Below are 23055 nucleotides of genomic sequence, written 5' to 3' on the forward strand. Positions count from 1 at the left end.
CGAACAGCGCATGCGCATATCAATTGAGTTAGGAATATCTCTACTTTTGGTATGTCGCAGACGTGTCGCAGACATGCTACAGATATAGAACTGCAGAGTTTGAGAATGTGTTTTAAATGCTGAGTGCATTTTACCAAGAGAAATTTACCAATGTATTATATCAATGGATTTCCTAGCGCCAGAATGCGAATCGGAACTACATTGACGGTAAAGCAGTATCGAAGTCGAGTAACCTGAACCTCAACATAGACTGACATACAATCATTGAATGAACAGACAACCCGGTATTGCCAGAATTAGACTACGAAGGGAGTGGGCGTGGCCCCCATATGCGGGGATCAGACCGTAAGCTGTTGTGGGTAAATTTCATTGAATATAAGGAATATCAAAACGCAAATGCCTCCCTTGACGCCATATCCCAGTGTGTGTGGAGTGCAACGCCACCCTAAATGCATATCCCAGAACCAACAAAGGGGTTTGGGAATCTTTGTTCATCTCAGCCTGCGTCGCCTGTCGCATCAAAAGCCAATGCACCGGAGGGGAATTCCAAGGCCATCAAATCTGGAGCTCGGCCAAGATTAACGTTTGACGAACATGTCTAAGCTTGAGGGGGTTTTTTTGGTTCGTATTCTCTTGCAAACACATCCAACTTGCCGTTGATGTCCCTGAACGACACAGTGGACAGAGCGGGTCAGAAGGTTCCGACTCGAGCATGGAGAGAAAATTGGAGATTTGAATTAAGTCCTCAGAGAAAAGGTTCGGTTGAGGTCGGTGACAGGTTGACTCGATTAAGAATATTGGTTGGCTTATACTTGAGCCTTGGAGCGGTCTTTCTCGGCGGAATTGTAGCTGTGTGATATCAGCAACCAATGACCGACATAATAAATTGAAAAGTGGGAGAATAGTCTCTTGAACATACCGAAGGAGCTTCTCAATCAAATCAACATGGGTCATGATCATTCGCCGACAGCAGTAGCGTCTGCAGCCAAGCTGGTCCATAGCGTCACTAAGAGTAGATTTGGTTAGCTAGGACTTGCTGTAACAGTTCAATTGCTACCATACCCGTCAGCCACACCATCGTCCAAAAGCTGCAGGTAACGTTCCCAGAGGTCACCGACGACCTACACACGTTCAGTAATCATACATCACATATTGAGAACGGTAGCTTACCTTGCCGCAGGAGAAACAACGAACTGGAATAATCATGTCGGCGGTTCAAACTAGCAGATAACTCTGAGAGAAAGAGCGAGAAATGATCAAACGGCAAAGGTTAATGGAGTGAAATGATGTCGGCTTTGAACCAGACTTTTTTTCCCGTGAACATCGCAAAGTCCGATCTAACCCAATTAGGCAAAATGCGATTTTCTGCCACTAATCCCCGCCTGGATTTTGCCTTGGGAAAAAAAAAGTAGTATCCGCCATGAAGATCCCCAGAGTTCAAGTGTCTGCAACTATTCACCAATTTTGCAAGTTATGACTGTCTGAACTGCATCATCTACAAGTATACCACTCCTCTTTACTCTTGCACCTGATTCATCCGCAAAAATGGCGGCCAGTCAGTCTGCACGACAGCAAAAACGATCCCGGCTCAGTGATGCGACTTCCGAGAAGCCTGCCAGAGCGAACGACGAGCGTTCCAAGAGGCGCCGAGTGTCCGGAGCTAATGAGCAGAACCAACCCATCGAATCTACCAAGGCAGTGACGGTCTCCAGCAGCCATGTCCAAACTCAAGATGCTGAGACCAAGCAAAAAAACCCCGCGCCATGGTCATTCTCTCGCCCCATTGGCGGTCGTTACACCAACTTGGATCCTATTCTGACTCAGGATGAAACGTGAGAACTATCCTTTTAGCCCGACAAGGTCACTGCTGACCCTTCCATCCCATTACAGATCTCTCTTGGTTGGACTTGACACGGCAGTTCAAGTAATCGCAACTTCAACCTCTCGAATTTCACGTACCTTGCAATTGGAGACCGGCCAAAAAATCATCGGGTTTAGCATTTGCCCACAAGACCAAGATAACCTCTATATCTTCACTTCCATAGGCTCCATCAGCAAGTGGAACTGGAGCACCGGAAAGCGGATTGCGCGCTGGGAAACCACTTGCACAACCATTTCGACAAGCTTAGCTTCCATTGGCAAGGAAGAAACCCGATCTTCCTTGTGCTTTTCCATTCTTGCGCCCAAGGGTGGGAAACGACAAATTTCAGTCGGCGCTCTGGGAGACAAGAAAACCCAAGGTACTACCATTCTCGAGACCACCCAGAAGCTCAATTTCGTCAAGGTGACCAGCAATGGTCGTGTGGTCCTGGCAAGCGATGGAAAACATATGTTTATGGGCACTACCCACGGCGCGGAACTTGAAAATCTCGAGACTGTTCAGTACACCTGGCGCGAGGTGGTCCTTCCTACTCAGGCTGCATGCTTTGACATCCAGGGCTCAGACTCGATTGACCTGGCAGTAGGAACAACCAGTGGCTATATACTGGTCTATCAGAATGTTTTGGATACCCTCTTTGGCAAGGATAGCAGCGACAAAAAGTCATCGCCTAGGAAACTGCACTGGCACAGAGAAGCCTGTAACACTTTGCGTTGGTCTAAAGATGGTATATATACACCCGCATGAACAAGACTTTGAGAGAATATCGCTGATCAATTTGTCAGGAAACTATATCATTTCAGGTGGTAACGAGTCAGTCATGGTTCTGTGGCAATTGGACACTGGCCGCAAGTCTTTCCTCCCCCATCTTTCTTCCCCGATCTGCAACCTTGTTGTCTCTGCAAGCGGCAGTTCCTATGTGGTCAAGTTGGCCGACAACTCAGTCATGGTTTTGTCGACGAGAGAGTTGCAGCCTCTTAGCTCCATCACAGGGTTGCAGCTTTCCCCAGATGCCGGGGCTTCTGTGGATCCCACGAAAGGATCTGTCGTGGCAAAGTTGCACCCGCAACAACCCGAGCGACTGATTGTCTCTGTCCCAGCCTCTCACCAATTTACTCAAGCCCAGCATGGCTCTCAGCCTGCAAATGCGGCTGTGCTTCAGACATATGACATTCGCGCCAACTCCAACATCTCCCGTCAAGCTCTTGCCCGCACCAATGCGACCACACTGACCATTAGCCCGGAAGGAACTCATGTCATCGCACCTGATGTCAAGCATCTGGATATTGTTCATGACGCCAAGTGGTTGGCCACAGTTGATTCCTGGGCCCCACACCCTCAGGATGTGGAGGCCCTTGACCGCAAGGCCGCCGCTCTTCATCCCGAGGTTTTCTTGAAGTTCTGGAAGTGGGATGCTTCGTCAGATACATGGGAACTCGTTACACGTGTTGACGGTCCTCATTTCGCCGCGAACCACCACTCAGCTGTTCTTGGCCTGGCGTCCCGTCCAGGAGCTCACGAGTTTGCAACCCTTGGTGCAGACTCGACCCTTCGCTTCTGGTGTCCGACTGTGAAACACCGCAGTGGCTTGAAGGCCAAGGATCAACCAGAGCAACCCATGAACACATGGAAGTGCCGTGGCATCGTTGATCTCAAGGGTTGTCTCGATACTACCCAAGATTCGCCATTGAAGTCGGCTTGTATGACTTTCTCCGAGGATGGCTCGGTACTTGCTGTTTGTCTGCCATCGACATCGGCTGCAAATGATGGCCTTGTTCTGTTGATCGATGCACGAGCTTGCGCCGTGCATTATCGACGAACCGGCGTTTTCCTGGGCAATCCCTGCTCTACAAGTTTCTTAGGAAGCCACTTGATCGTCGCTTCTACTCACTCTATTGCTGCCTGGAACACAGTTGATGATGTCGTCCGGACTATCCAGTCATCTGACTCCGTCGATTCGCATGGTACTGGAAACTCGATGATTGCCGTGAATGCTAGAACTAAATCATTGGCCATCACATCGGCTACGGCGCACAAGAAGAAGAACAAGGCTCGATTTGAAATCAAGATTTACGACGTCCCGTCCTTTGAAGTTGTTTTCCAAGAATCTCTCAAGAGCGCACCGGTTTCACTGCTCGCTGATGTTTATTCTGGCGATTACATCGTCATTGATACCGCAGCCACTGTCCAGCGACTTGGCTGCCTGGACAAGGCATCCCAGAAGAGCCAGAACAACCAGTCCCGTGATGTGACCGGCCAGATTGACAGTGGTTTATCGACTCTTTTCTCTCGGGGAGCAGAGAGGCAACATATTCAAGCTGACGATGTGACTGAATCATCATCCCAAACCAAGGGACTGGCTAGTGTTTTCGGTGACACTCCTTCTTTCTCTTTGCCTGCCATCGGGGTCCTTTTCAGGAACGTGGTTCAAACCCTCAGCAGCAAATAAGTTATGCAGGCAGGGTTCAGGATGTTTCTCTTTTGGTGCACGGGTGTAGCGGTTGGGAATTGTTTGTATTTTTTAAACATTGGACATTGTGAACAGCGAACAATGTATACATATATGTATGTATATGGTTACCTCGGTATACCAAAAATATCACGATTTTATCATTCAACTCAGTCCGTATCTCAACTCTACTTCATCTCTTACTCTACACCCAAGTACGAGAGTAATGATGTTCGATTTTGATACAATAGGTTTCATCAAAATAATGAACAAGGCTATGAAAATTAAGGTAACACGTCGAACCAGTATCAGATCTGGTTCAAGAAAAAGACAAGCAACGCCTTCCTTCCGTGCACGTGGGTCAAGTATGCATCCAATTCGTGATCTTCGTCAATTGAGAACGGGATCTCATGCCCGTCATCATTCCTATCAATACCCTCAATTCTGGCAATGATCGAGTATGGATACCTGGCTCCGATCAACTGCCGGAGCTCTTCCACCGTCCGCGTCGCTAACTTCTCGAGCCAAGGTTTTGTTGTCTCCTGCGATTGACTCGAAGGACCAAGCTGGAAGTATACAGGGGTGTTTAACAACCCCGAACTGAGCATCGGGTCCACATATTCAAATGCATTGCTAGTGTTGTGGTGAGGGTTGGTTGAGAAAGATGGATCATTAGCAGCTTGAAGTAGAGAAGGATCGATTTGCATATCCCCAATCTCATTGGCTGTGATGGGCGCACTAGCCAGCGCCTGAGAGGCTAGCGTGCTGATTCCATTGCTGATCTCATTACCCAACATGTTGCCCATAGAGGTGCTAGTGGGGGTTGGATTGCGAGATTCAGCACGTGCTGAGGATCTCTTGCGTGCCGGATCACGCTTAGTTTGATCATCTCGGAGTCTCTTCATGACATCGCGGCACAATACTTCCAAGGCCTTCAGTTTGTTGGCGTGATCCGGATTAGCCTGCCCGGGAGCTAGGATTCGCTGGAGCAGCTCCGAGTTCGCAATCCACTGATCCTTCAACTCACGCCAGTGATCGTCTCCGGCCTCTAATTTGCTCGTGAAATGATCCAGCTTCAATGTGTCATAGAACGCATTACGAATCTGTCGACTTTCCTCAGGATTGATTCCTAAGGCATTCTTTGCTTCTGCGATGGTCATCCGTCTCTCCAGCGTCCGCATGCGTTTAGTGACATCGGTACACACGACATCGAGCGCGAGTGCCTTCGCGTCACGTTGGGCAGGATCAATGCCAAAGACCTGCTGAAGGTGAGGGGATTCTTGAATCAATTTGTCCTTCGCAGCTTGCCATCTCTCCGGGCCAGCTGCCGTTTTCTTGATAAACCCAGCTTCTTCGCAGATTCGCTGGAAATGATCTCTGGTCTGACGGTACATGGTGTTGTCGAGGTTGAGATACTGTTTACTCTCATCGATAGTTGTCTCCGAGGGAAAGCGTGGAGGCCCCGGAGGGTCAGCTGGTAATCCGGCCCAGCCTCGAGTGCGACGACGACGTTTTCGAGACGCCCAACGCTCTGCACTTTCGGTCTTGAGGCGGTCCAGCCGCTCTTGTCGTTTTGCGATGACTTCGGGTGATAGAGCGGGGGACTCGGAGGTCGGCCGCTCAGAATTAGGCTCAGTTTGGAGGGTGTCCGGATCGTCAAGTGCGCTTTCGACCTTATAGACTTCCTGCTGCAAGGCTAGGAGTCCTTCATCTTCGGGGTTGACTGCCTGGGCCTCAGCGTTCGGGTGTGACTTCATTCCATTGGGGACTCGCAGCAGCCAACGATTCTTCGCGCGCACACGCATCAATTCTCTCTCTTTAATCTCAAAGCCTTCCTCGTTCAAGATACGAAGCATATCCCGCTGGCTTGTGTTCTTCTCCCAAAGGTGTTTCACACGTACGACGAGGTCAGCATTTTTGTGTGCTGGGTTTTGTTTTGACGGGAATTCCCATCGCTTGAACTGAGTCTGAAAAGCGCGTTTACTACAAAGGTGAGATCAATTGGTGACCAACAAATAAAAGTTCGCGTATAAGAGTAAACCCGTACCTAGGCGCGAACTGATAGGCGGTTCGCATATATTCCATGATTTCTTCCAAGGGCTTCTTCTCCTGGATGTACATCTGGTAGCAGATTTCCCGCTTCCCAGCCCAATCGTACACCATGGTGGGCGCTCCCTCCGCAGAGGTGCGTAGGAGAAATAATAGATTGGAGAAAAGTGTGGAGCTTATCAGATGGGGGTTATCGTCTATTGTCGCTGCTGTGCGCCGTAGAGGAGAAAAGAGAGACTGCGAAAAGTGACAGGTGTGCAATTTGGTCACGTGTGATAAGTGGGTAGCTATACAAAGGGGTTTATCTACATCCATGAATGTATGTCATGTATTCTCTACTCCATCCCTTCTGTACATCCTCTACATTTCAAGGGTTGATATGATATTGGGATAATTGTATGTTTCAATTCATAAAGTCACTTAACATTGTGGGATCCAGGTCACCACATTTCTCATTTCCATGCATCAAATGCTCTGGGAAATGCCCATGTCTCCATCTCTAGGAGAGTCATCGACCTGCGATTCCCTAGAGAAAATAAAACGCATGCGCTGCAAGAGCAACAGTCCGTACGCCGTGTATCAAGCCCATATCGAGCGATGTTCCCATAAAAGTGCATAAAAACTCCCATATCAAATGATAAGTGGAACCATCAAATCGCTCGCTCATTGGTATGAACCGGAAAGGGGAAAAAAGGGAAAAAAGAGGGAGAACATAAGAAAAAACACAAGGAAAAAAAAGACGAAAGGTTGAAATTCAATGCTTTCGGATCTTTCGCTTCAGTTTGAAAATCCGAGTACGAAGCCATGTCATGAAAAGCACCCATGTGCTTTTGGATTGTGACTTCCATGAGACGGAAGGTTTCTCACTCTCATGTACAGTGGATCTTCGGGGCTTCTCGGAAATATCTTCTCTGGAATTCACAACGGGAGATTCGGGGCTCTCCGAGGTGTGTCGCTTCAAGCGGCGTCGACTACCTCTCTCTTCGGCTTTGAGTTGTTGCTTTTCCAGTCGTCGGTTCTTGGCGGCTTCTTTCTCCTCAAATGCCTGGCGGGCTGCTTGTACAGTGGCCGCACGAGAGATTGGATCGGTACTTGTCCGAGTTCGGGATCGGAACACAAAATCGAGAGAAGTTCGGGACATTGGAGATGTAGTACCATCCATATCCCGCGAGTATCCAAAGGAAGGCCGGCTGGTCACGTTCGTCTGCGAAATTGACGGGAGACGCGTGAACGAATCATCTTGAATTTGCAATGACAGTCGAGGTGGTGCTTGGACTGAAGAAGCATACGATTCTGGCAAGTCGGCGGGTTCTGACTCGGGGGTCTCATCAAGCTCCTCGCTATCGTTCGACTCTTGATAGGACTGGCCGAGTGGTGGAGTGTATGCTCGGGGGGTTTGTCGCATAGGGTGCACATACTGTGACCCAGGCTTACCTCCACTGGAACCTGAGCCATTCGAGAATTGAGAGGTTCCACTGGTGGATCGATTGTGCAGACCGGAAGGCGTCCTTTTGTATGTGACACCGGTCAAGGACCCGCTGTGTGCCCGTTCCCGCTCGAAGTTCATGTATATGCCTAATCCTTCTTGCTCCGTCGAAGAACGATTGAGATCAATGGAGGTGGAGGGCGCATCATCTCGAGACATTTTCCGCAGGATAGGTTTGATATGGACTTTCGGCTTGCCATATTTGCTCTTATAAGATCGAGAGTCGAGACCTTCTGAGGAGGTGTTTTGGTCGGAAGCACTCATCAACTGATGTGATTCAGCATTCGCGGTATGTTCAGTTTCGGTTGATGCATCGTGGGCGAAGCTTGAGGCCATGGAGCCACGCTTTCGGCGGTGGACAGGGGAATGCGAATTGTCGGAAACATCAGGAAAAGGGATTTTTTGGTCTGGGTTTTGAGACGGAAAGATATTGTAGGAGGCAGTCCGTCGACCTTCCATGTTGGGTCGCGCCTTCTGGGGACGCTGGAGCGAACCAGTTTCACCGGTGAGTCGGTTTCTCGAAACCGGTAAAACCGACTCACGGGAGTTTTCAACTTCCGCGTGAGCCATGGTCGAAACCACTCAAGCTCAATGTAGCAAATGCTCTTTAGTTGTAGATCGCGTGATGCATGGCTGTCAATGATTTTTAGCGCGGAGAGAAGAAGATCTGCAAGATTGGCGCAGATCTAGTAAGGCGTACGGAGTAGAAATCGGTGGACTCAGGTGATTTGAGGCAAGTCTTTCGAGAGGAAGAGGGGAGAGAACATCAGCGGGGGAAAGACGCAAAGACTCTCAGATAAGCGCTTATGCGCAAAAGTGAGCAATGAACCGATCTTACTTTAGCATATCGGGGGCTAGAATAACCGATGCTATAAGAAGAAAAAGCGTAGATTTCAGAGAATGAAGACTTTCTTTTTATTTTCTTAGAAAAAAAGAAAGAAATCGTTTGTACTCTAGTAATCTTTATGAGGAGAGAGAAAAGAGCGAGAAAGAAAAAAAGGGGACGGCGGTGAAGTCGGAGATATACGGATCGAGACCGCATGCGGCTTTTGTTGATTCTATACGGAGTACTCCTTTTTCTTCTCTCTCCTTTTCTTTTGCTATACATAATTGCCCACTTGACTCCTATTCCACTCCTATTCCCAATTTCACTCCTATGTTCTCTGATTGATTTCCTATTTATATCTCGTCATCTCCTATTCTCCTATTTCGCACTATTTCTTCTTCAATCTCATTTTAATATCTATAGTGGAAATTAATAGCTCACTATACTTCTAATCCCCTATCTCTCCTGACTGGTTCCTACTTTCTTTTTTTCTTTCTATTAGATATATCTCATACCATTAAACAATTATGCACATGAACATGCATATGTATAAATTCGTACATCATACATGTAATTCGCCAAGACAGCGCCAAGTAAAGCTGAAAAGCCAAGAGCGCGTATCAAATCCCCCACCTTGACTTGTTGTTTGACACATGTACATAGTGGGGGTTTGACATCTTCATCGGTTCCTCTTTTTCTTCGCTTCCATCCTTGGGACTTTGAGGTTATATTGTACTTATTCTTCGTTATGGGTCTGTCTCTACAGAACCTAGGGTTATCCCTATTGATCCTGGTCGTTTTCTCTGGCCAGGTACATGCTTTTGGTGCTGGGAACATCGCATCTCTTTCCAAGCTGGAAGGTCAAAATTGGCGTCATGGCGATATCGAAGATACTCTTTTGGCTCTTTTTTTGGCCAGAGTGGCTGGTGGTAAGAAGTTTGGCAAGCTGGATGTGAAGCGTGTTTACTTCGGCAACTGGTTGCGTGATTATAGTCAGGCTGTTGATGTCGGTACTGTTAAGTATGTCAGTGCGGAGGCTATCCGTATCCTGATTTGGGTGCTTGGCTTCATGAGCTTTGGGTAAGATGTTCGAGTAGGCTTGTTGTCTGGTATGTATTCACTAAGACTCTTTTGAAGATACGGCACCAAAGAATTCGAAGTCACAACCGAACGTCTGGGATGTTACCAACCTACCGAGCATATCGATAATCCACTAGGATACGCTGAGGGTGAGGATGCACGGAACTATGACCACCGACTGCGTGGTCCCGTCGACGAAGAGCAAGAGCTTTCTATTGACCCGCGTACTGGTATGAAGTCCATTCCATGATTGAGTGAACGTGAGAATGGCCGTATTAATTTTTCGATTCGTGGTATCCAGGCTTGAAGCATTACATCGCAACGGAGGATATGGGTATCGACACCTCGGCTGCACTCATTCGTCGTGTTCTTGGCCGCTCAATTAGACTTGGCCGCCAATATGGCCGGTCCGGAAACAAAGACGATTTCTATGAAGCTCTTCGACTCCTGGGCACTGGTCTGCACTGTCTGGAAGACTATGCTGCTCACTCGAACTACACGGAACTCAGTCTGATTGAACTTGGAGAGCATGATGTATTCCCTCATGTTGGACGTGACACCAAAGTGGAAGTTGAGGGCGCCGGAGAGGTCTACCCGATTGTGACCGGTACCTTTGGCGGTGTTGACTTCTTCCATTCTGTGCTTGGAGAGTTGTCTGATAAGACAATGCAGTCCGAACTGCAGTCGTTGGAAAACGCCATCACCGAATCCGACAACCAGGACGCTTCCGAGAGCTTTCTGCAAAACCTACTGAGCAAGATCCCAGAGGGACTGCTGGGTGACAGCAATGACCAGACTGACAAAATGGATGACTTCAAGTCTAAGGCTGATGATGCTAGACATGAAAGCCAGGAGGTCAACCCGCGTGAACCCGAGGAGTGGACTATGTACCTGAACAATGTTCAGAGGCAGATCTACCCTGTCCTTGAGTGGCACGACAACCTTCTGAAAAGAATCAATGAAGCCATCGAAAAGATCCCAGTCTTGCCAGATCTGATTGAGCAGCTTCAGGACCAGATCACTGTCTTCGTTTTTTCTATCCTGGCTCCTTATGTTCTTCCCATCATCAAACAGGTCAAGTCCGAACTGGAAACAGGCTCTTCCGAGGTGATCCAGAGCAGCCGAGAGCAGCAGCACGTCGTGTTCAACGACGATAGCTGCTCTAATCCGACCCACTCCATGCTCTCCAAGGACCACTTCTCCAACATTTTGAACGAGCCAGCTGGCCGCATTGCCTCTGAGGTTGTCAAGTGGTCTGTCCCTCAACTCATGCAATGCTGGGACCACGAGGATGCCGATGTCGACCGAACCCTCGACAGAATCATCTCTGGTGTCTTCCACCATCCGGCTCTGCGCGAGAATGGCCGTGACGGCGCCTCCGATATCCGTCAAACCATGTTCTCCACAGTTGAGAAGTGGTGGAGGGAGAAGGACGACGAGGAGCGCGACATCCTCCGCGACCAACTTAGCCGCGATGGTGTTCTGGAAGGCCGGAACCACAAGGATGGAGTGCAGGACTGCGGACACGGATGTGGCAAACCCCTTGCTCTTCCCAAGGCCCAAGGCAGCTCCGGAGGCCAAAACTCCGGGAACTCCGCCATCGAGAACATCGCCTCTGAGGCCATGGGAGGAGGAGCGTTGGGTGGTCTGCTCGGCGGACTTGTGGGAGGCATGGGTTCCATGCTTCTCAACAACGACAGCTCGAGGCCTGATCGGCAGAGTCCAGAGCCCCAGCGCTACGAAAGCAGTTATGACCACCAGAGCCGTCCCCAATATGACGGCCAGCAATATGGAGGGGACTCGTACGGTCAAGTGCAGCCTCCTCGCCCCAGTGGATATGGCTATCAGGGTGGATCAGGCTATGAAGCGCCCCCTGTTCACCATGAAGAGTACCGTCCTACCCCGGGTGGATACGAGTATCAAAGCGAAACAACATGGGGTCAGCCTCCTCCCCGTCGTGATGAATACTCTGGCTATGCGCCCCCGGCAGAGAACTTCCAACGCCAGGAGTACTATTCAAGCCACTCGGAAAGTCAGGGCTACTACCAGGAGGAACAACGAGAGACCTATCAGTCTGGCCACTCTGAATATCAGCACACGCAGCGCGTTGAATACGGAGGACCACCTCCCCCCAGAGATTTCGGATATGGTGGACCTCCACCCCGTCAAGAGTTTGAAGAGTAAGCTAATTTGCATTATCTGGTATGGGCCAATTTGGATATTGACGATATATACAGCGAGTCCTCTGGCTATGGAAGACGCCAACCTGGCTACAATGAATTCGAAAACTCCGGCGGCTATAGGGCCCACGAGGAATATGGTCAGCGTGCTGAGGGCGGGGATGGATACCAACGATATGATGAAGAGCGCTCGGGCTCTCGAAGTGGCAGCGAGGAGCGTCACCGACGACACCACCACCATCATCACCACCATGAACGGTCTGGATCGGACTCGGATTAGGTAGCCCCAGGATCAATTCACCTCTAGAGTTTTGGACTAAGAGTCGCGGTGCATTAGGTGGATGAAGACATCTACCATTCCTTGACTTCTCCAGCTGCCGGCTGCTCGGTGCGGACAACCTTGTCGCAGTTGAGGAGGCGGAGGGGATCAAGGGCCAACTTCAGCTAAAATGCAGACATGGTGTTAGCGTTTGTGCTTTATGGGTGTAGGCAAAGTAGATCTTAGTTCAGGACAAGGGGGGCATGAAGACTTACCCGGCGCATAGTATCCACTGTAGATTCACCCAATTCGTGTTCAAGGTAGTCTCGCTTGACAAGACCAACACCGTGCTCACCAGTGACAGTGCCCTCCATCTCAACAGCGCGCTTCACCATACGGTGGACAACGCCCTCTGCCTTTTTCTTCTCGTTGTCATTGAATAGAATAATTGCTAGATTTTGTTAGAAACTGTCGAACACATCGATGTACCTCAATTCCATTTAGCTTACCGTGGAAGTTTCCATCTCCAACGTGGCCACAAATGCCAGCCAACAAGCCATTCTTGGTCATATCATCTTTAGTGGCCTCCATAATATCAGGCAGCTTGCTTATCGGGACGGCCACATCGGTCGTCCAGACGTGGTCATCCGGGGTTCTCTTCATTGCCATGACACTCCACAGTGCCTGCTTGCGGGCACTCCAGAGTTCGGTCATTTCCTCTTCACCGCGGGCAAACTCGAAAGACTTGCCCGAGGTGTTAGAGACAATCTTTTGCACCATGCTAATCTGCTCCTTGATACCAGCGGCTGTTCCGGTGAACTTGAAGAACAGGGTAGGAGACTCTTTCCACTGGCGGCTAGTAGTCTTACTAGCATTGATACACTTCATCTGGATATCATCCAGAATCTCAACACCAGCGACAGGAATACCAGCCTCAACCACGTTGGTCACACACTCAGCTGCGTGTTGAATGGACTCAAAGCTGGCCACTGCCACATTCTGACTCTTAGGCTTGACGGTCAGCTTCAGAGTGGCCTCCGTTACCAGACCAAGCGTGCCTTCACTTCCAATGAAGAGTTTAGTGAGATCATAACCAGCACTGGACTTACGAGGCCGTTGCCGAGTCTTGATCACGGTACCATCAGCAAGAACAACAGTGAGCGAGAGCACCCACTCGCGCATAGTTCCGTAGCGGTAGGCGTTGGTTCCCGAGCATCCAGTTCCAACCATACCACCGATCATTGCACCAGGACCCGGGTCAGGCGGGAAGAAGAGTCCATCCTGGCCAATCACTTCATTCAAATCCTCCCATCCAACAGCCGGCTGGACAACGACATCCAAGTCTCGCTTATGAAGCTGCAAAATCTTATCCATCCGGCGGAAATCGATACAAACTCCACCTCTCGTGGAAGCAAAGTGACCCTCTAGACTCGTTCCGCCAGAGTACGGAGTCACAGGAATCACCCGCTGGTGGCAGACCTTCATAATCTGCGAGACTTCCTCGGTCGAAGACGGGTAGACAATCAAGAAGGGCTTCTCGCCCTCCTTGGCCGAATAAGAAGACCAATCCGAGCCCGAATGCAAGGCCAAATCACCTGCGGCAGTCGAAACATTCTCCTTGCCTATTATCTCGACGAAATCCGCCCACGCCGCCTGCAGATTGGAAGGAGTGACATTGTGTTTGGGAGCATCAATTTCAGAAAGAGGCGTTGTTGAGGAAGAAGGGAGAGCAGCTGGCTTCAAGGATCCGAGGTAGTAGGCACCTGTTGAGAAGAAAACGAGAGCTATCACTCGTCGTTAACTCGAGAACAGAACGATAGCAAAATTTGTTTCACGTACCGAATACTAGAGCCGCGGAACGACCAGCGGGAGATTGGGTCTGTAATTGCGCGAATTTCTCTTGCTCAGCGCGCTCGCGCTTCAGACGCTGTTGGGTGCTTTCGTAGAGTTGACTTTTGAATGACTGGTTTTCTTTGGGTTTGGTTGCTGATGCACTGAATTGGCGGGTGCGAATGGGTACCGATCGAGTTCGGAGATTGCGCACTAATGCGAGCGCATTTAATCGGACCATATTGTGTTAATGGTGAAGGTCACGATGTCGAGCATTATCCTCGTAGCATCTAGAGCATTTGGTGAGAGGTCGGACCGAGCCCCGGGCTTGGCGGTCTATTACATACTCACAATGATATCAATGATAACTACGGCGTACATATGCAGTTACATACATACGCATGTGTACATATTTTTGAATGCAATTATCATGCACAGCCATGTAGTTATATGTATATATTAACTATTTTCAATTGAGCTTTTCGGTTGATATCTTGGATTTAGATCAACACTTACACATATAGTATATATTGTAGACAGTCTCAAATAATATATTGTACTATACTACACCATAGTTAATAACTATAATGTGAAACCGAGTACATGTACAACCAACTATAGTGAGCTAAGAACTAATTATGGTCACTTGACAAGGTCACATGGCCCATTTTGCCTCTTACGTTCATCGCGAGGAAAGATAATCCCGCGAGACGAGAACACTTTTAGTCGAGAACTTGACCGGTTAATATCTGCGGCTAAAAGACCGATCCACATTCACATACAGTGGAACACTTCATATTCTTGCGGAGCTATCGGTGTGCGCTGTCGGTTCATTCAATTCAATTCTTCCGGGGTATATTGCTATATAACTATCTGGTCCTACCCGCTCAAAAAAGACTGCGATCGATTATTCTTCTGTTTATCATTACTACTGTCATCGTACTTCTATATCTCATATCCCCCGCATTGCTCTCCCCGGACTTAAATTGCCCCTCCATATACGATGTCCACAGCTCAGGTGGGATTCACCGTCTGCACACAGGGAGAAGATAACAATCTAACATGAACCAGAACCTCTCCTTCGTCCTCGAGGGCATTCACAAGGTCAAATTTGAAGATCGACCAGTGCCCGAAATCCAAAACCCCCACGATGTGATCATCAACGTCAAGTTCACCGGTATCTGCGGCAGTGATGTATGTATGTGCATTTCGCATCAACAACGGATGAGAAAGACTAACCATTACCAGGTTCACTACTGGGAACACGGTGCCATTGGTAACTTCATCGTCAAAGACCCCATGGTCCTCGGACACGAATCAGCAGGTATCATTAGCAAAGTTGGATCAGCCGTCAAGAGCCTGAAGGTCGGCGACCGAGTCGCCATGGAGCCCGGTATCTCATGCCGTCGCTGCGAACCCTGCAAGGCTGGCAAGTACAACCTTTGCGAAAACATGCAGTTCGCCGCCACCCCACCCTACGACGGAACCCTCGCCAAGTACTACGTTCTGCCCGAAGACTTTTGCTACAAGCTGCCCGAGAACCTCACTTTGCAGGAGGGTGCCTTGATGGAGCCGCTCAGCGTTGCAGTGCATATTGTCCGCCAGGCTGGTGTCACTCCCGGGCAGTCGGTGGTCGTCTTCGGCGCTGGCCCCGTTGGCCTGCTGTGCTGTGCGGTCGCGACTGCATTCGGCGCCTCCAAGGTCATTGCGGTGGATATCCAGCAGCAACGTCTGGACTTTGCAAAGGAATATGCCACCACCTCCACTTTTATGCCCGGCAAGGTCAGCGCAATTGAGAATGCCGAGCGCCTGAGGTCTGAGAATGGTCTGAGCGCTGGCGCTGATGTGGCGATTGATGCTTCGGGTGCCGAGCCCTCGGTGCACACCGGCATTCACGTCCTCCGCAACGGAGGTACCTATGTCCAGGGTGGCATGGGTCGCAGCGAGATCCAGTTCCCCATCATGGCGGCTTGCTCCAAGGAGTTGAACATCAAGGGTAGCTTCCGCTATGGAAGTGGAGACTACAAGCTTGCTGTGAACTTGGTGGCATCTGGCAAGGTGGATGTGAAGAAGCTGATCACTGGCACAGTCAAGTTCGAGGAGGCTGAGGAGGCCTTCACGCAAGTTAAGGCTGGCAAGGGAATCAAGACTCTGATTGCTGGCATTGATGAGTAAATGTGTAAACCATGTTAGGGGCGTTGTGTGAATTAGCAGAGAGAATCAAAAGTTTTCAAATAATGTCTAGAATGATTAGATACTCGCATGAAAGATGTCAATGGGTATCGTGCAGAGTAAACGAAAGACCAAAATAACAACAGAAATAAAAGCAAAAAAACAAAATAAAGCATCGCCTGAAAGCAAAATCGACATGATACTAACAACACCCTTGATTCCTGTGGCTGCCAGAGCCCAAGCGGAAGACATCCTCCCATTCTCTCATCCCACTCTTCCACCCATGGCCCGAGGGAGGTTTTCCTTTTCGCTTTCTTCTCAGCGGCACAGAATTCTCATCCAATGTTGCCCGACTCCTCACACTGGAAGCATCACTCCCATGATAGAGTCCCCCATCACCATACTGAATCCCACTCTGCGGATCATCAGGATCGATCTCCCCGAGCTCGATCTTGGTCAAGATAATCCGCGCCAGGCGATTAAAGACCTCTTCCACCCCATCACCGGTCAAAGCACTAATCTCAACCGCAACGGGTATGTTCGACATCGCAGCCCACTGTGACGTCTCCTCGACACTCACCTCCCGCCCCTCCGATCCACGCGTAGCAGTCAGCCTCGTCCCAACCAAGTGACTCGACCGAATAGACCCATTTGCATCCCATGGTATAGAAGACTGCAAACTCGAAGCGCTGGATGGGGTCGGCGGCGGTTGTTCCTCGTCATCCGCTGCCAGGTCAGCTTTATTACCCGCCAGGATCACGGATAGGTTCGGCGAAGCGAGAGCGCGCGCATCCATCAGGAAGGTCGGGAGGGAAGAGAATGAGGCGTAGGAGGCGACGTCATAGATCAGGATTGCGCCTGCTGCGCCGCGATAGTAGGATCTCGACACGGAGCGGAAACGCTCAGTACCTGCTGTGTCCCAAAGCTGGAGTTTGATTCTTCGACGACGGGAGCCGGTGCCTAGTTTAACGATACGGGAGGCGAATTCCACACCGATGGTTTGGGAGGAAAGGACGCGCCCTAGGAGGAATTAATGAGGGTTGGAGAAAGGGTCGGGGAGGGGAGTCGTACATTCTTCCTTTACGAATCGGTGTAGCACACAAGACCTGAGAAGTCAGCAAATGTGTACATTTGCATCCTGTGAGCCGAGAGACTTGAATGACTCACTTTCCAGCACCACTGGGTCCTAGGAGGATGATTTTGGCCAAGTAGTCGTACATACTCCCCAACTCCTGGCGGTTGTTAGATTGGGTTCTTTGAATGGGTACATTATTGTGGTTTGCTTTGGATACCTGGTCTGGAGCTGAGGAGATGGAAGAGGCATTTGAAAGTCCTCTTTGTCGTGGCATAATAATTGATGCACCTTGGGGGTGATTCCCCAAGGTGAAGGGAAAAAGAAGACGTTAGGTGCCCGACCGAGTGTTTCCCACTATTTACTTACTATCAACACACTAATGAACTACCAGAAGTCTAACTACTACAATCTTTTATTTCACTTCACTTATTTTGAATCATTACTCCGTACAGTCCCTTCGATTGTCATTTCCAAAATCTCCATCGTCATCGACTCTCGCGAAGATCGACTTCCTCGCTTACCCTAAGCGCTTGAGGCGCAGGAACTGAGCCTCAACAAAGAAAAAGAACTAGCTACATTCTAGTGGGACCAACAAACCAACATTGGTCAAGGCTGGCATGACTAGCAAGGCTCAATAGACACGACTCACTGAAGTGGGTAATTTGATGGGCTAATACGGAGTATAGCGAGGCGATATAAGCCTTGTTCTAGTGAGGCGAAGCATACCTGTGCCCTGTTGGCGGTTGAAATTATGGCCTTTTAGAGTAATAATATTCATGATATTCATGATACTTATGATACAAAGTAGCGCGTAAAGACAAAAGGAGGACCAATAGTTATACCTTGTATTGTATGACCAGCTGCAGACTCCACACATATGTATCAATTTACACCAGTAGATGTCAGTGGTCAGAATTGATTTGAACAGGGATCTATACATTTGTTTATGATAAGCTATGGAGTAAAGGCACATACATATAACTAACTACCTCAGTACCGATGTTTGTGTTATACTCCTATACTACTAGTTATAATGCCTCGAAGTAATGAGCCTTCGTATTCGCTCAGACCGCCAAAAGGGGGTCCAAGGGTCCCGGTTATTTGGTGAAAACGCCTGTGTTAGGTTTCTTGTTTCTTATTTCTCGTGTTATTTCTCGTTTTGGGTTGGAATTTTTCTATTTCGGCTTCTTTCATTTCTTTGAACTTCTTTACTGTGAACTATTTAGGGGCGCCGCTGTCCTTTGATGAGTCGGAGCCAAGACTATTCAACTATTTCGTCATTGAAACTCTTTAGCCGACAACTTCCTCACTTTTTGCCTCTCTCTCGCCCTCTCTCTATACACCTTTTCAGACTCCTTCAGCATACAAAGCAGAATGAAATTCACGTGGGCGACAACGCTCTTATTACTCTCTACCAGAGTCACTGCCTTGACGATTCCCCAGTATGAGCTCGCCGAAAACACAGACATCACGGAACGAGATGTCGTGTTCCCAGAGTCCACAGATACCTCTGGCTACTGGGAATTTGTGAAGAAACTCGGAAAACGCCGAGGGGGCGGCGGCGGCGGCCGTGGTGGCAGCTCTGGTGGTAGCTCTGGTGGTAGCTCTGGAAGTAGCTCTGGAAGTAGCTCTGGAAGTAGCTCTGGTGGTAGCTCTGGTGGCAGCTCTGGAGGCCGCAGCGGATCTAGCAGCTCCAGCGGCTCCAGCGGTTCCAGCAGCTCCTCCAGTTCCGGCAGTAATAGAGGCGGCACTACCAGCTCCGGCTCCGGCACACGCGCCAGCTACGGCGGAGGCAGGTATTATGCCGGCGGTGCAACAGTCCCCTATTCAGCTGGCTCCAAGTCTAAAACCGGCATCGCTCCCTACGTGATAGGAGGTGCTGCCCTGGCCTTTTTCCCTGGGATCTGGTTGTACAGCGTCTATGCTTACCCCTACGCCCACAACTACTACTACTACAACCAAAACGCCCATAAGAATGAGTCCTACCCGGTCGTGTGTGTCTGTCAGGAACACTCGGAGTGTGGATGCGACGATAACAACAATAGCACCTACTACGAGTCTCTGTTCAATGGCACTGAGCCTAAGAACTCGAGTGTGGTGCGTGTGGTGAAGGAGAATGGCACCGAGACCATTTACATCAACGGTACCCTGCCTAATGGCACCACTGCTGCAGGTGGCTCAACCTCTGCCGCACCTGGCTCCTTTGTCACAACGCTGCAGCATGCGACTGGGTTCTGGGTGCCTGTTGCTCTAATGGTGACCGCCGTTTGGGGGGTTGGATTCTAATCGATACCCTTTGATTTTGCTGTTGCTTTATGTCGGGTACCTTGGCTCAGACCTGGCTTGTGAATGTGAGCTTCAATGAGATGACACGAGATGATTGGATTGGTGTTTTGCTACTTTAATACCCCGATTTGGGGCCTTGCCCTGTATATATACTATGTCTTTAACTAGCTATCTATGTCCAGTGAAATGGATTTGCTTAATTCATAACCAAAATATAAAACAAGTCTACTAGAGGTCAAATAGAATAATATCAGGTAAGTATAAATCTATAAAGAAACAACAGAATTGAAGAGATCGAATCCACATTCCTACAGGTTGCTGTGGTGAGATGGTGAAGGGAGATTACGTAGGCATCTGACAGCTAGCGTGGTCCTTTTCATTTCCGAAACTTACGATAATTCGAACTTCTCTCTCGCAACTCATTCACTCACTCTCTCCTGTTTATCAAACAGTGTCGCTCTTTTTTATTCCTCCAGACACGGGCTGTCCTTCATTTCTTAGCTCCATTCACTCTTTTCAGTTAGAAAAACAAACGAACCCGGTTTCAATTTTACACAAACAAACCCCAACCATCAACAATCAGAATGCAGATCAAAGCTCTTCTGTTCCTCTCGGCCTTTGCGCCTGTCGCATTCGGTGCTGTCGCAGCTGAAGCTGCCACCACCCCAGCCAGCACCAAGACCCTAACTCTTGTGCCCTCCGGCTACACTCCTCCCCCTTCGTCAACCCCGACACCCACCTCGACACCCACGCCGACCTCCACCTCCACTGTGACTCCCACCTCCACCTCAACTCCCTCATCTACCTGGACTCCCAAGTCCACCAGCACTCCTCTCTCCAGTGCAACTCTGTCAAAGGTCGCCAGCACCTCGACTCCTCTCATCAAGGCCACTAGCGTCATTGTCGCTACTGAGACCGCCGAGACCGGCACAGCCACTTCCACTCCTACTACCGGTGCTGCCGCTCACCAACTCCCTGGTGCCATGGCTGGTGTCTTCGCCATTGCGGGTCTCCTTTTGATCTAAACTCGTTAAGTTCTGACTGAGTTCTGACCGAGTGAATGGAGCTATTTTGGTCTTGACGATCTCGATCTCGACATTTGTCGCATTCCAGTCTTGCTGGGCCAACCATCTAGCATGGTTTTTGGACCTTTCCCAGGTCTTCTTTTTGGGATTTCTTTTCTTCTTACATATTCCTTTTCCACCGTACCGCTTTTTAAGCTTCTACTTTTATTTTATTTTTTTGGTTACGGTGACCTTGACCTTGACGTGTCCGATTTGATGCCTATACCCTTTTTCTTTCGATATTCCCTTTTTGATGTCATCCAAGCATTTCTCTTTTGAATGCTTTCTATCTTGGTTGACGGTTTCTTTCTTTGCATTGGTGCATGCATCGTTGCCCTTGGATGTCATACTACTGTTATTTGACGAGTGTAGGACTTACGAGTTTACAATTTCAACATAATTCACTGGCTATGATTCTTTTCTTTGTAAAAGGATAGGATAAATAACTTGAAGAGAGGACTGAAATGTTCATATCTACTACAGCGGCCCTCTGACAGGAACCGGAAATCAATATCGTACAGAACGGAGAGCGAACTACCTACTCCTCTTTGATGAAACTCGCCTCATATCTATAATCATAGTTAGCACAGTCCAAGAATCAAGACTGAGGAGAGAAACAAAAACATACCTCTTTCCACGGAAAGCCCACAATCCCCAGTTTCCACACGAAACATCGTGAGGATCCTGATCGTTCAAATCCCACCGCAAACTGCGGAAGATATTCTCACCGGGCTCAAGAAGCACATCAAACTCACCCCCACACTTCTCATGAACCCAGTTGATATCCCTCTCAAGATCCCACTGCGTATATCCTGTACACAGAATAGGCACCTTAGTCTCCAACAACTGCGGCAACGTCTCCTCCCACTCATGCGAGCTAGCTGGGTGTCCCAGTCCGGGATGGAACAGCATAAAGCAATCCAGGTAAGGATCAAACGGCCCAAAGTACTGCGCCTTGTTCATGGTATGGAAGTAATCCACATAAGTAGTGATCTTCATCTGTCCACCGAGACGGTCCTCGACAATTCCGCCGAAAGGATTCTCGGGTGTGCGCTCTGGAAGCGGGTACTCGCCGTCCCGATTCGCCATACTCTCCGGCCCGATGAAGATCAGGTGCAGGAGAGCGCGCGGGTACATGTATTGGAGTTGGAGCCAGACGTCGCGGGGAAGCGAGGACTCAGCGCGGGCGCCGAGGATGAAGATTCGCACTGGGGGCGCTTTCAGGCGGAGACCTTTGATGTCTGTGCTTTCACCTGCTTTCGGGGGGTGCAGGGAGTAGCGAAGGGCTAATAATGTTAGTTGATTCGGGGAAGCCTGTTTGGAACTTGAAACCTACCACTCAGACTCTTTAATCCTTCCGCCGTAAGACGACCGCCGGAGCGGACACTGTACGGGCTCAACTCGTGCAGGACACTGCCGATAGTCTGCGGGTAAGTGAGCATGCGAGTAACCTGGCGCATGGAGCGATCGTCGTTGATAGCCTCGAATTCACGGGTGTACAGGTACGTATCCCAGTTGGTCATGTTGATGACAAAATTATCATCCTGAGGACCGGGGTAATTGAACTCCGGGAAGAAGCGACCAGAATGCAAGTCATGGTCATCCTCATTGATCTGGCGAAGGGTATCACAGATCTCCAGGTGGGCCTCGAAGTCATCCATCCAGTGGCCCTCGGAGCAGTAGACGGGAACACCGCAGTCAGGACACTCGAAATGCGAATGAGCCGGGGGAGCTGCGTCCACAGCATCCTTTCTGGCTTCGGGGTCATGCGGTGAGACCGGGGCGCGAGTCTGCTGGTGGCTTGGGTGTGGACAGAAAGCATTTTGCTTGATGAACTCGGCACGTTGGCGAATAGCTGGCGAGGGTGAGTCCGTGAAAGAGTGGAACAGGTTGGTTGGTTTCAGGGCCACGCGGGTGTTGACGGAGGGGCCTGTTGCTGTGTGCGCTGCTCGCTGGAGAGGCGAGGGTTTAGGGACACAGCAGGATTGTCCGTGGACGTGTTTCTGCTTGGCTTCGGTGCTGGAGGCTAGTGATTTGCGTTGCGTACCGAAGCTTCGGATTAGAGGGGGCATTGCTCTCCGGCGGGTGAGACTCTGGAGGCGAGCTTGGGGCGCTGAGGCCCTGGCTCCCTGTCGGAGGACCTGGAGGCACTGGACACAGGTGTATCCTGCCATTGCGATATCAATTGGGATGTGGAGGGGAATGAATCAGACCACGGAATTGTTCTGGAGATGTTTTGCGGCACGTGACTGATAAGATCACTGAGATTATCAAGTGTTCGGCTTCAAATTATTCTACAACTATCACATAGTTATGTAGACCATGAATCTATTGGCCTATCGATTCCTACACTCCAATTTATATCACTTAACCGGGATGGATTGTTAAAAAATTATGCAAAGTGGATTCACCACAAAAAC

At 49.5% G+C, this 23055-nt stretch overlaps 11 protein-coding genes across 11 annotated transcripts; 5 read left to right on the forward strand and 6 right to left on the reverse strand.

Annotated features, from left to right (window-relative positions):
- Positions 1-806: 806 nt before the first annotated feature.
- N7529_001697 (DNA-directed RNA polymerase core subunit RPB10) lies at positions 807-1206 on the reverse strand (the record flags this gene model as incomplete). Its single annotated transcript, XM_057237228.1, has 4 exons — positions 807-849; positions 920-1006; positions 1063-1121; positions 1171-1206. 4 exons carry the CDS (start codon positions 1204-1206, stop codon positions 807-809), a joined length of 225 nt encoding a protein of 74 aa, XP_057101915.1.
- A 339-nt stretch (positions 1207-1545) lies between these two features.
- Positions 1546-4328, forward strand: N7529_001698 (WD repeat protein; the record flags this gene model as incomplete). The annotated part of the gene is made up of 3 exons (XM_057237229.1): positions 1546-1832; positions 1891-2606; positions 2665-4328. 3 exons carry the CDS (start codon positions 1546-1548, stop codon positions 4326-4328), a joined length of 2667 nt encoding a protein of 888 aa, XP_057101916.1.
- Positions 4329-4636: 308 nt separating this feature from the next.
- Positions 4637-6491, reverse strand: N7529_001699 (Clr5 domain-containing protein; the record flags this gene model as incomplete). The annotated part of the gene is made up of 2 exons (XM_057237230.1): positions 4637-6311; positions 6376-6491. The coding sequence occupies 2 exons, from the start codon at positions 6489-6491 to the stop codon at positions 4637-4639; spliced, it is 1791 nt and encodes a 596-aa protein (XP_057101917.1).
- Positions 6492-7131: 640 nt separating this feature from the next.
- N7529_001700 (uncharacterized protein) lies at positions 7132-8433 on the reverse strand (the record flags this gene model as incomplete). The annotated part of the gene is made up of 1 exon (XM_057237231.1): positions 7132-8433. One exon carries the CDS (start codon positions 8431-8433, stop codon positions 7132-7134), a length of 1302 nt encoding a protein of 433 aa, XP_057101918.1.
- Positions 8434-9437: 1004 nt separating this feature from the next.
- N7529_001701 (Het-C domain-containing protein) lies at positions 9438-12229 on the forward strand (the record flags this gene model as incomplete). Its single annotated transcript, XM_057237232.1, has 4 exons — positions 9438-9769; positions 9827-9999; positions 10071-11949; positions 12007-12229. 4 exons carry the CDS (start codon positions 9438-9440, stop codon positions 12227-12229), a joined length of 2607 nt encoding a protein of 868 aa, XP_057101919.1.
- A 71-nt stretch (positions 12230-12300) lies between these two features.
- N7529_001702 (Vanillyl-alcohol oxidase C-terminal subdomain 2) lies at positions 12301-14279 on the reverse strand (the record flags this gene model as incomplete). Its single annotated transcript, XM_057237233.1, has 4 exons — positions 12301-12393; positions 12484-12659; positions 12718-13992; positions 14048-14279. 4 exons carry the CDS (start codon positions 14277-14279, stop codon positions 12301-12303), a joined length of 1776 nt encoding a protein of 591 aa, XP_057101920.1.
- Positions 14280-15041: 762 nt separating this feature from the next.
- Positions 15042-16213, forward strand: N7529_001703 (NAD(P)-dependent alcohol dehydrogenase; the record flags this gene model as incomplete). The annotated part of the gene is made up of 3 exons (XM_057237234.1): positions 15042-15056; positions 15110-15232; positions 15287-16213. 3 exons carry the CDS (start codon positions 15042-15044, stop codon positions 16211-16213), a joined length of 1065 nt encoding a protein of 354 aa, XP_057101921.1.
- Positions 16214-16412: 199 nt separating this feature from the next.
- Positions 16413-17559, reverse strand: N7529_001704 (putative Ras family GTPase (Rab4b); the record flags this gene model as incomplete). The annotated part of the gene is made up of 3 exons (XM_057237235.1): positions 16413-17230; positions 17282-17316; positions 17378-17559. The coding sequence occupies 3 exons, from the start codon at positions 17557-17559 to the stop codon at positions 16413-16415; spliced, it is 1035 nt and encodes a 344-aa protein (XP_057101922.1).
- Positions 17560-18659: 1100 nt separating this feature from the next.
- N7529_001705 (uncharacterized protein) lies at positions 18660-19571 on the forward strand (the record flags this gene model as incomplete). Its single annotated transcript, XM_057237236.1, has 1 exon — positions 18660-19571. One exon carries the CDS (start codon positions 18660-18662, stop codon positions 19569-19571), a length of 912 nt encoding a protein of 303 aa, XP_057101923.1.
- Positions 19572-20155: 584 nt separating this feature from the next.
- On the forward strand, positions 20156-20596 carry N7529_001706 (uncharacterized protein; the record flags this gene model as incomplete). The annotated part of the gene is made up of 1 exon (XM_057237237.1): positions 20156-20596. The coding sequence occupies one exon, from the start codon at positions 20156-20158 to the stop codon at positions 20594-20596; it is 441 nt and encodes a 146-aa protein (XP_057101924.1).
- A 577-nt stretch (positions 20597-21173) lies between these two features.
- N7529_001707 (putative mRNA processing protein (Mss51)) lies at positions 21174-22809 on the reverse strand (the record flags this gene model as incomplete). The annotated part of the gene is made up of 3 exons (XM_057237238.1): positions 21174-21204; positions 21264-21921; positions 21972-22809. The coding sequence occupies 3 exons, from the start codon at positions 22807-22809 to the stop codon at positions 21174-21176; spliced, it is 1527 nt and encodes a 508-aa protein (XP_057101925.1).
- Positions 22810-23055: the final 246 nt, after the last annotated feature.

The sequence above is a fragment of the Penicillium soppii genome, assembly GCF_028829465.1.
Source record: "Penicillium soppii strain IBT 18220 chromosome Unknown utg000002l, whole genome shotgun sequence".
Classification (NCBI taxonomy): Eukaryota; Fungi; Ascomycota; class Eurotiomycetes; order Eurotiales; family Aspergillaceae; genus Penicillium; species Penicillium soppii.